Source organism: Mustela nivalis (genome assembly GCF_964662115.1).
Source record: "Mustela nivalis genome assembly, chromosome: 9".
Classification (NCBI taxonomy): domain Eukaryota; kingdom Metazoa; phylum Chordata; class Mammalia; order Carnivora; family Mustelidae; genus Mustela; species Mustela nivalis.
The window spans coordinates 105,734,463-105,745,902 of NC_139028.1; the positions used below are offsets into that span (position 1 = coordinate 105,734,463).

Below are 11,440 nucleotides of genomic sequence, written 5' to 3' on the forward strand. Positions count from 1 at the left end.
AAGGTAATGCTACCTTTCACCATTGAATAATAAAAGAAAGAACAAAGTTTGCTGTGATAGAATGCTTAATGAAGTGTCATTTCTTTTGTAAAGACAATAATATTGGTTAGTGCCTGTTATGGGTAGCCTAATAGTGATTGGCAGCTCGCTCTAGTGGTTCATGCTGTGTGATGCCTGAGAGTCTTATTTTCTTGCTACATCCTAATGGTAACTTTAAAAGGTAGATATAATTATCTCCATGTTACAGAGTTGAAAGCTGAGGTCTGAAGAAGTAGAGTGACTTCCTTAAGAAGACCTACAGTTTCTTGCAGAGCTGGGCTTTGAACCCAGATCTACCTACCTATCTTGCTCATCTCTGCAATTTTCACTGTGCCTCACTGTGAGGTAACAGGCTAATATAAAAACAGCACTCAGCATTAAATTTTTTCATTAGAAAATACGAACATAACAAATAATATATTTTGATAACTTATCTATTTATTTAAAAAATACTGTGAGGATTGAAAATGAAAGACCATTATTTCCCATGTACACAGACATAAAAAATTTTAACAAAATGAATCAGAGACAACAATAAAAACTAATACATCACAACCACGTGGTGTTCATCTGCAAGCTTTGTTCCACAGTTGAAAAACAATCAGGGTAATTCACCATATTAATAGACCAAAGAAATAGAAGTATATGATCATATCAACAGATGTAAAAAAAAAAAAATTCGACAGAATTCAACATCTTTTTATGATCAAAATCCTCATAAATCTAGGGACAAAATGAATTTCATTAGCCTAATAAAAATATCTATGAATAACCAATAGCTAATACAATAATTAATGGTAAGAGACTAACGTATTCTAGAACAAAGCAAAAAAAGTCTTTTTTTCACCACTAATTATTCAACATTGTTCTGAAAGTCCTAGCTAATGTAAAAGACCCTCCAAAAGCCATACATAGTAGAAGAACAAATAAAACTGTCCTTATTTCTATGCAAAACAACTGCCTATATTTTTTTTAACAACTGCCTATATTAAAATTCCAGAGAATCTATGAACACCTCTTGAGACTAGTAAATGAGTTTAGCAAGTTCAGAGGATACACTGTCCACATGCATAATCAATAGCCAGCAATCAAAAAATGAAATATAAAATTAAAAAAATAAAACCTATTTCCATATAAATTTAATGAAATATGTGCAAGATCTACATTCAGAAAGTGATAAAACAATAATGAAATAAATCAAAGAAGAGCTGAGCAAATGTAAAATATACATAGCTTGATAATAAGAAGATTCAATACTGTGAAAATATCAATTTCCCCACTCCCAGCAAGGTTTTTTTGTTGTTGTTTTTGTTTGTTTGTTTGTTTGTTTGTTTTAGGATAGCAGCAAGATGATTCTCAGACTCATATGAAAAAGCAAACAACTACAATAGCCAAAATAATTTTTTTTAAAACCTCACAATGTTGTAGGACTCATATTACACAAAGTAGAGTTAGTATAAAGTTAGAATAATCAAGATTATATACTATTACTGGACAGTGGAGTATTGGTAAAAAAGCATACAGACAAAGATCAATGGAACAAAAAAGAAAAGGTACTTTGGTGGAGAAAAGATGTTTTTAGCAAACAGCACTGGAACAACTGGCTGTCCACATGCAGAAAATGAACTTAGACCCATGACACAGTTTACACAAAATAGCTCAAAATGCATCCTAGATATGAAAGCACTGTAAGGAACTCAGGAAGATATACTTTGATACTGGAAGACATACATTTAACCTTTTCTAAGGGGAAGAGAATCCATGAAGTATATGAGCTTGTGAGTAAAGAAGTAGAGCTGGAAGGGGAGGGACAGTGAAGTCAAAGTTAGTCAAGAAAAGAGAAGAGGGAACGAGAAGGAAGGAGAGAAAATGGCGTCCACAGATTACAGTACATACAGCCAAGCTGCAGCCCAGCAGGGCTACAGTGCATACACCGCCCAACCCACTCAAGGATATGCACAGACCACCCAGGCATATGGGCAGCAAAGTTATGGAACCTATGGACAGCCCACTGATGTCAGCTATACCCAAGCTCAGACCACTGCTACCTATGGGCAGACCGCCTATGCAACTTCTTATGGACAGCCTCCTGCTGGTTATACTACTCCAACTGCCCCCCAGGCATACAGCCAGCCTATCTCAGGGTTATGGCACTGGTGCTTACGATACCACCACTGCTACGGTCACTACCACCCAGGCCTCCTATGCAGCTCAGTCTGCTTATGGCACTCAACCTGCTTACCCAGCCTATAGGCAGCAGCCGGCAGCCACCGCACCTGCAAGACCGCAGGATGGTAACAAACCCACTGAGACTAGTCAACCTCAATCTAGCACAGGGGGTTACAACCAGCCCAGCCTAGGATATGGACAGAGTAACTACAGTTATCCCCAGGTACCTGGGAGCTACCCCATGCAGCCAGTCACGGCACCACCATCTTATCCTCCTACCAGCTACTCCTCTACACAGCGGACTAGTTATGATCAGAGCAGTTACTCTCAGCAGAACACCTATGGGCAGCCGAGCAGCTATGGACAGCAGAGTAGCTATGGTCAACAAAGCAGCTATGGGCAGCAGCCGCCCACTAGTTATCCCCCCCAAACTGGATCCTACAGCCAGACTCCAAGTCAATATAGCCAACAGAGCAGCAGCTACGGGCAGCAGAGTTCATTCCGACAGGACCACCCCAGTAGCATGGGTGTTTATGGGCAGGAGTCTGGAGGATTTTCCGGACCAGGAGAAAACCGGAGCATGAGTGGCCCTGATAACCGGGGCAGGGGAAGAGGGGGGTTTGATCGTGGAGGCATGAGCAGAGGTGGGCGGGGAGGAGGACGCGGTGGAATGGGCGCTGGAGAGCGAGGTGGCTTCAATAAGCCTGGTGGACCCATGGATGAAGGACCAGATCTTGATCTAGGCCCACCTGTAGATCCAGATGAAGATTCTGACAACAGTGCAATTTATGTGCAAGGCTTAAATGACAATGTGACTTTAGATGATCTGGCTGACTTTTTTAAGCAGTGTGGAGTTGTTAAGATGAACAAGAGAACCGGACAACCCATGATTCATATCTACTTGGACAAGGAAACAGGAAAGCCCAAAGGTGACGCTACAGTGTCCTATGAAGACCCACCAACTGCCAAGGCCGCTGTGGAGTGGTTTGATGGAAAAGATTTTCAAGGGAGCAAACTTAAGGTGTCTCTTGCTCGGAAGAAGCCTCCAATGAACAGCCTGCGGGGTGGCATGCCGCCCCTTGAGGGCAGAGGGATGCCGCCGCCCCTCCGTGCAGGTCCAGGGGGCCCAGGAGGTCCTGGGGGCCCCATGGGTCTCATGGGAGGCCGTGGAGGAGACAGAGGTGGCTTTCCCCCAAGAGGGCCCCGGGGTTCCCAAGGGAACCCATCAGGAGGAGGAAATGTCCAGCACCGAGCTGGAGACTGGCAGTGCCCCAATCTGGGTTGTGGAAACCAGAACTTTGCCTGGAGAACAGAATGCAACCAGTATAAGGCCCCGAAGCCTGAAGGCTTCCTTCCATCACCCTTTCCACCTCCTGGCGGTGACCGTGGCAGAGGTGGCCCTGGTGGAATGCGGGGCGTAAGAGGTGGCCTCATGGACCGCGGTGGTCCCGGTGGGATGTTCAGAGGTGGCCGTGGTGGAGACAGAGGGGGCTTCCGTGATGGCCGGGGCATGGACCGAGGCGGTTTTGGTGGAGGAAGACGGGGTGGCCCCGGCGGACCCCCTGGACCTTTGATGGAACAGATGGGAGGAAGAAGAGGCGGGCGCGGAGGACCTGGAAAAATGGATAAAGGCGAGCACCGTCAGGAACGCAGAGACCGGCCCTACTAGACGCAGAGACCCCGCAGAGCTGCATTGACTACCAGATTTATTTTTTAAACCAGAAAATGTTTTAAATTTATAATTCCATATTTATAATGTTGGCCACAACATTATGATTATTCCTTGTCTGTACTTTAGTATTTTTCACCATTTGTGAAGAAACATTAAAACAAGTTAAATGGTAGTGTGCCGAGTTTTTTTTTTTTTTTCTTTCTTTTAAAGATGGTTGTTTAACTAAGACTAAATAATGGGAACCCCTTGTGAGCATGCTCAGTATCATTGTGGAGAACCAAGAGGGCCTCTAACTGTAACAATGTTCATGGTTGTGATGTTTTGTTTTGTTTTTTTTAATAAAATTCCAAATGTTTATAAACAAACAAAAAAAAAAAAAAAAGAAAGAAAGAAAAGAAAAGAGAAGAGGAATCGTGAGGGTTCCATGGAGAAAAGTCTGATCTGAAAGAGACGTAAAAACACCTACTAAATTAAGATTAAGGGAAACTACTAATAGCAAGAGCAGAAGTTTGGGGGAGAAAAACAACGGCTTAGTTGGATTATAAGAAACAGATTGATCGTAAGGTGATCTCCCACAATCCTTTTTGTAATTTCTGTTTTAGAAGCAAATCAAAAGCTTGTGGGGCGCCTGGGTGGCTCAGTGGGTTAAGCCGCTGCCTTCGGCTCAGGTCATGATCTCAGGGTCCTGGGATCGAGCCCCGCATCCGGCTCTCTGCTCAGCAGGGAGCCTGCTTCCTCCTCTCTCTCTGCCTGCCTCTCTGCCTGCTTGTCATCTCTCTCTGTCAAATAAATAAATAAGATCTTAAAAAAAAAAAATCAAAAGCTTGTGCTGATTCTCAAAGCCTATGAGCTTGAGCTATTTTTATGCTTTTTTAAGCATTGAATAAGGCACAAAATGAGTATTCATGTACAAAATAATGAATGATTATAATATATATAATGATATATATATATATATATATATATATATATATCTTTTTTTCCTCAGAGAATTAAAAAAAAAAAAAAAACCTCTATGTGGGAATGATGGTTATCATTTCTTAACATAAGGACCAGAACTAAGGTTCAATCCCCAGATTATAACAAAGGGAAAAAGAAACTCAAATGGGCATAAACAGCAGGTCTCAGTCACTAAGGACCTTTTAATGAGTGGGATTCTAACAACATGCTGCCGTGACCTCTTGTGTAGGGCATTAGTCATCCAGCTGTAAAGCTGCCCAGGTAACTTGGATCTAAGAGGATACTAACTGGTGAACTGATTACTTGGGGACAGAAAACAATTAACTCAAACTAAAAAAAGCAACACCTTGGGAGGAAACAAGTGTACTTTTAGGATATAAACATTACCTAAAATTTTACTTAGCATTTGAGCCTTGAAACCCTCAAGAATGATGTGGTGGTACAAATACAGAGCATATAAATTATTATTTGACTAATTTTGGAAAACGAAGTCCTCTTCTTGACTTCAAACTTTTTTTCTGCAGGTGATCTCCTATCATTTATTTGAACTGAAGGTATGACAGGTGAAAGTAGTTACAAAAAATGCATGACTATGGTATTATTTTTATGTATACGTTGGAGGAAATTAGAACGTGGAACTCACAGTAGCCCTCACTGAGTTAAGACAAATTTCAAGTCAGAAACATAAAGAAAAAAAATTCAAATATTTAAAGAATGCCTGTGATTTCAATGAAGATAAGTCATAAAAAACAATAAAAGAAGAACACATTCAAAGTAAGTGCAGAGGAAAAAATGTGAGTAATTTTTTTTACCATTATTTGCACAAATCTGTAATGATAGCTTTTTTTTTCTTAAGATTTTATTTATTTATTTGACAGATCACAAGTAGGCAGAGAGGCAGCTGAGAGAGAGAGGGAAGAAGGCTCCCTGCTGAGCAGAGAGCCCCATGCGGGGCTCGATCCCAGGACCCTGAGATCATGACCTGAGCTGAAGGCAGAGGCTTTAACCCACTGAGCCACCCAGGAGCCCCTGTAATGATAGCTTTTGAAAGAAAAAATATTCTTAATTACTATGTTGGGAAAACATATTAATTAGCAGCTCATTTTAAAGTAGATTTTACTGTGAATTCTATAGCATAAGACTTCTTGGTTTCAGAGAGGACTAAATTCAGAGATCTTGGTTGTCTATTGAGGGAAGGATCTCATATACTAGAGAAATAAGATCAAAGTCATGTGCTAATTTTGCCTGTTTTTTTAGACGCCTGCACATAAAAAAAAGAACAAATTATTACAACTTTAGGAAGATGGTCAGTAAAACATTGACCAGGAATAAGGTAATTTTAATTCTGCAGAAGACATCATAATGGGGTCACTGAAGCTAGTGCCCTCATTCTACAGATAGGACATTTATATGCCAAGAATATACCAGGTCCCAAATGTGTAAGGTCTGGCAGTATTAGGGCATGCACCAAGATGGTTTTCTCCTACCTGTTTTTCTTGCTTGGCCAGCAGCTGAAGTTGCTGTATCACTACTCATGCTTGTGAGAATAGGAAATACATTGGTTCCTAGAGGAGCACATAAGCTGTATGTTTGTTTTCTTTCTAGAGCTGGCCTATTTATTTCAGAACCCTGAACTGATTTGGTTTGTGGTGTCTTACAGAGACTTGAGTCAATCTTACAATTCTGTGTTTCCTTTTACACATTTTCCCTTTCAACTTGAGTGACTAAAATTGGGGCCACGATCCACTCAGGAGTGATTCTGGTTTCATCTGGAAGATTCAGAAATGTGTGCAAATTTCAGAGTTGGGACAGCCAGAGATCATGTTAAATTTATATTGTTATTTCAGTATTTCCCTTTTGAGAGGCTGTATAGTAAAGTGTTTAGAAACATAGGCACTGGAGTCAGAAACTTCAGGTTATAAATTCTAGTTGGCTATATACACTAGTCATGCTACTATGCATAAGTTCCTTAACCTCTATAAACCTAAAGTAATTTCATTTTTCCTTGTGCATATTAATTTTAATGCAATTATAGTGTCATGTGTGTACTGTTTTGTTTTGTCTTTAAAGGTCTTTCTCACCTATGATCAAAGTTGAGTCTTCGTCTGAATTGTATAGACATGATATATTTTTCTGGGTTTCAAAGGAATAAGAACTTCTTAAAAGAAATTAATTGGGGGCGCCTGGGTGGCTCAGTGGGTTAAGCCGCTGCCTTTGGCTCGGGTCATGATCTCAGGGTCCTGGGATCGAGCCCCGCATTTGGCTCTCTGCTCAGCAGGGAGCCTGCTTCCTCCTCTCTCTCTCTCTGCCTGCCTCTCTGCCTACTTGTGATCTCTCTCTGTCGAATAAATAAATAAAATCTTTGAAAAAAAAAAAAAGAAATTAATTGATGTGCAAAGGTCATATCTGAAGTTACTGGCTCAATTAAGACATGTTACGGGATTCCTCAAAACTATAATGAATCATCAGATAATACACATGATTTTTTAAAATATTTTTATTTTTTATTTATTTTTTAAAGATTATTTATTTATTTGAGAGAGAGAGGGAAAGCATGAGCAGGGGGAGGAGCAGAAGGAGAGGGAGAAGCAGGCTCCCCACTGAGCAGGGAGCTCCATGTGAGGCTTGATCCAAGGACCCTGAGATCATAACCTGAGCTGAAAGCAGATGCTTAACCTACTGAGCCACTCAGATGCCCTACACATGATTTTTTACAGACACTAAAATACATAGTAGTTAGTGGTGATAACTCTATGACTGTCAGGAGGTTGAACCTAGGATTGCCAGGCAGGACATTAAGCATAGCTACAGCCTTCTGCACTAGAACAACTAGAGATTCAAGTAATATTTTTAGCAAACTCTGAATGAATGCATACAGATTGATGAAATGGCTTTGCCTAAGAACATTCTAAGACTTTCTTTACTTAGGGACTTAAAATTATGCAAAAAGCCTTTATGCATGAGTGAGGATAAAGAACATATTTCAGATATGTTTAATGAATAATTCAAGCCAGTAGTATATTCAGCATTATATTTTATTCAAATTGAAATAGCCTTTTTAGGGGCACCTGGGTGGCTCAGTGGGTTAAAGCCTCTGCCTTCGGCTTGTGTCATGATCCCAGGGTCCTGGGATTGAGCCCTGCATTGGGCTCTCTGCTCAGCAGGGAGCCTGCTTCCCCCTCTCTCTCTGCTTGCCTCTCTGCCTACTTGTGATTTCTGTCTGTCAAAAACAAAGAAAAAAAAGTCTCTTTAACTTACTGGCTAATATCACTGTAATCTGATTTGGAGAATTGTATGAAGTTATTTCTCAATAATTTATCCTTAACAAATTCAAGTTCTTAAAATTCCACTATGAAAATGAATATTTTTATTTTAAAATTCCATCTCTACTACAGTGTGATTATTCATTGTATGGGTGACCATGTTAACTCAGTAATAGAGTTGAAGAGGAAGTTTAAATCAGAATTGATTAAGAAGTCAGGTATAAGGTTAGGGCTGAACCGTGACCCTGAATCATGAAAATACAGGTGTAATGAAGATATCTGGTCAGAATTGATCCGAAATTATAAAAGTATTGGGTGGGTCACATTGTTAGGCAATCAGTGTTGTGTTTTAAGTAACATTTAAGACTCAACTGGGGATTGATCAAAGGCCTTTGTGTTCACTAAGGCAGACATTGGTCACAATTGCTCATAGATTTAATGGAAATCCGTTATATGTGTTCTCTGACAGTCTTCTTTGGAATTATTTTAATTGAATAATTGGTTTTTATTCTCTGAGACACTTGGATGAGGTATAGTCAACCTAGTGAATTCCTTGAATAGGATATGATCATCACTCTACTCAAGAACCCTTCTAAATATGGCTTCATGAATTCTGTATTTCAGGTGATTATTGTATTCTATCTACAGTGGACCATGGATCAAAGCAATAATGTCACGGTATTTATTCTCATGGGACTTTCCAAAAACAAGAATATTGAAATGCTTTGTTTTGTATTATTTTTATTTTGTTACATTGCTATTTGTGGGGGAAACTTGCTCATCATGATTTCTATCATGTGCAGTCAGCTAATTGAGCAACCCATGTATTTTTTCCTTAATTACCTCTCACTCTCCGACCTTTGCTACACATCCACTGTGACACCCAAACTAATGACTGACTTACTGGCAGAAAGGAAGACCATTTCCTACAGTAACTGCATGACACAACTCTTTACCACACATTTATTTGGAGGTGTGGAAATCTTCATCCTCACAGGGATGGCCTATGACCGCTACGTGGCCATCTGTAAGCCCCTGCACTACACCATCATCATGAGCAGAGAGAGGTGTAACACTATCATCACAGCCTGCTGTACTGGGGCCTTAATCCACTCTGCCAGTCAGTTCCTCCTCACCATCTTCCTACCCTTCTGTGGCCCCAATGAGATAGATCACTACTTCTGCGACGTGTATCCTTTACTGAAGCTGGCCTGCACTGACACATACAGAATTGGTCTCTTGGTCGTTCTTAATTCAGGACTGATTGCTCTGGTGACTTTTGTGATTTTGATGGTGTCCTATTTTCTGATATTATACACCCTTAGGGCTTACCCTGCAGAGAGCCGCTCCAAAGCTCTTTCCACCTGCACTTCCCACGTCACAGTTGTGGTTCTGTTCTTTGCACCTGCATTATTCATTTACATTCGGCCCGCCACAACTTTCCCAGAAGACAAAGTGTTTGCTCTTTTCTACACCATCATTGCCCCCATGTTCAACCCTCTGATCTACACACTGAGAAACATGGAGATGAAGAACGCGTTGAGGAAAGTGTGGTGTCGTCATGTACTGTCGGAAGGAAAGTAGGTTTGCAAAAGCTTTTCTGATTTTCATGCTGTGGTTCCTTGAAACCTAAGACTGAGTAAGATCCATTCTAATCATCCGGCCCCGCTGCTTGGAGGGATAAGAGGGCAAGCAGGAAGCATCGTCTCTGTTGTTTTATGCTTCACTCTGACACCTTATCAACAAACGGAGTGTAATTCTTATTCACATGCCTCTCCACCTAAGATAGGTATTAAGAATTAGGCTTATAGGGGCACCTGAGCAGCTCACTAGGTTGAGCATCTGACTCTTGATTTCAGCTCAGGTCATGATCTCAGGGTCCTGAGCTCGAGCCCCGTGGGACTCTGCACCCAGTGGGACTCTGGCTGAGATTCTTTCTCTTCCTCTCTCACTGCCCCTCCCCACTGTGTTCTTGTTCTCTCTCTCTCTAAAATAAATACTTTTTAAAAAAGAATTGTGCTTATGTGTTATAAAACAATCAGATGACATCTTATGTACAAAAGATTATATCACCTATTGGCCATTGTATTGGGAAAAGTAAAAAAGATAAAACAGAGCATGCATTTTTTTTTACCTTAAAATACTAAAGACCTAAAGAAAATAATACCTTCAATTGTCAACTTTTTACTCAACCATGAACACAGAAAGTTGCATGTAACATTTATATGCAGTTCATGCATTACCACAAAAGGAACAATAAAATCCTGTAATCAGCAACCAGATGAAAAGTTAGAAATTACCGGTACCTGGAGTCCTCCTTGTTTCTCTTGGTAGTCACTAGCCTCCCCTCACTCTCTTCATCTCTACATCAATTAGGTTGATATACTTTTGTACTTCGTGGAAAAATAATGATATAGATCATACTCTTAGTGTCTCTTCATTATGCTTCTGAAATTTATTCCTCATGTTTTGTGATTTTCTGAGTGTTTTCATAGTATTTCATTGTGTGAGTATGTAACGGCTAATTTATCCATCCTCTTGTTGCTAGACACTTGGGTCATTTCCTGTTTGGCCAGTATGAGCAGCACTGCTTTGAGCATTTCTTTTGGTTAATATAGATATTCTATTGTTGCTTTAGCATGTTTTATATTGTAATTAAGACTTAATGTTAGGATAGTGGTTATATACCTGTGTTAGTATTCTTTCTTAATACATTACTGACATAAAATATATAAAATTTTAAAAAAAGTATTATTAATAGAAAAATGCTAGGGTGAGTGCAATAAATGGTTTAGAAATATGTGAAACTTCTGGCACGTCTAGGATCCATGGTATGTAAGATGTTTATTAATGCAAACAAACCAGTCTGTCATAGATACACATTTCTTAGAAAGAAGAGAACTCTTAAGAAGATAGTCCCTATAGCACAGGTAAGAAAAACTTCCCAGAACAGAGCATTAGATTGTGTTAGCAAGATGAAGACTTTGGTGATCACAATTGGGAAATTTTAATACATAGGATGTTCACTGGATTATATGAAATTGTTTGTCCTAATAAGCAAAACAAAAAAAATTCTTTATTTAGCTCCCAAAAAGGAAAAACAAACAAAAAACAAAAAACAAATAACAAAACATTTTGGTAGGCTTTGAATAAAGGCAGTGGTGTTAGATGAAGAAGAGATGCTGTATGTACAACATTGAATTGCCACACATCCACACACGTGCATAGAAGTACACAGTGTAGAAAATAACATCTTCCAGGGGCTTCTATCTTTGCTGTAATCAGAATAAACAGATTTGGGTAGACAGTGAAGAATGAGAGAGAAATATTTAATTTC

The 11,440-nt window shown here is 39.8% G+C and overlaps 1 protein-coding gene and 1 pseudogene across 2 annotated transcripts; both read left to right on the plus strand.

The window, feature by feature from the left end:
• The first annotated feature begins 1,888 nt into the window (after positions 1 to 1,888).
• Positions 1,889 to 4,052, plus strand: LOC309872780 (RNA-binding protein EWS pseudogene; annotated as a pseudogene). The gene has a single exon. The product of its transcript is annotated as an RNA-binding protein EWS pseudogene (transcript).
• Positions 4,053 to 8,757: 4,705 nt separating this feature from the next.
• LOC309872948 (olfactory receptor 4P4-like) lies at positions 8,758 to 9,687 on the plus strand (the record flags this gene model as incomplete). Its single annotated transcript, XM_082747918.1, has 1 exon — positions 8,758 to 9,687. The coding sequence occupies one exon, from the start codon at positions 8,758 to 8,760 to the stop codon at positions 9,685 to 9,687; it is 930 nt and encodes a 309-aa protein (XP_082604044.1).
• Positions 9,688 to 11,440: the final 1,753 nt, after the last annotated feature.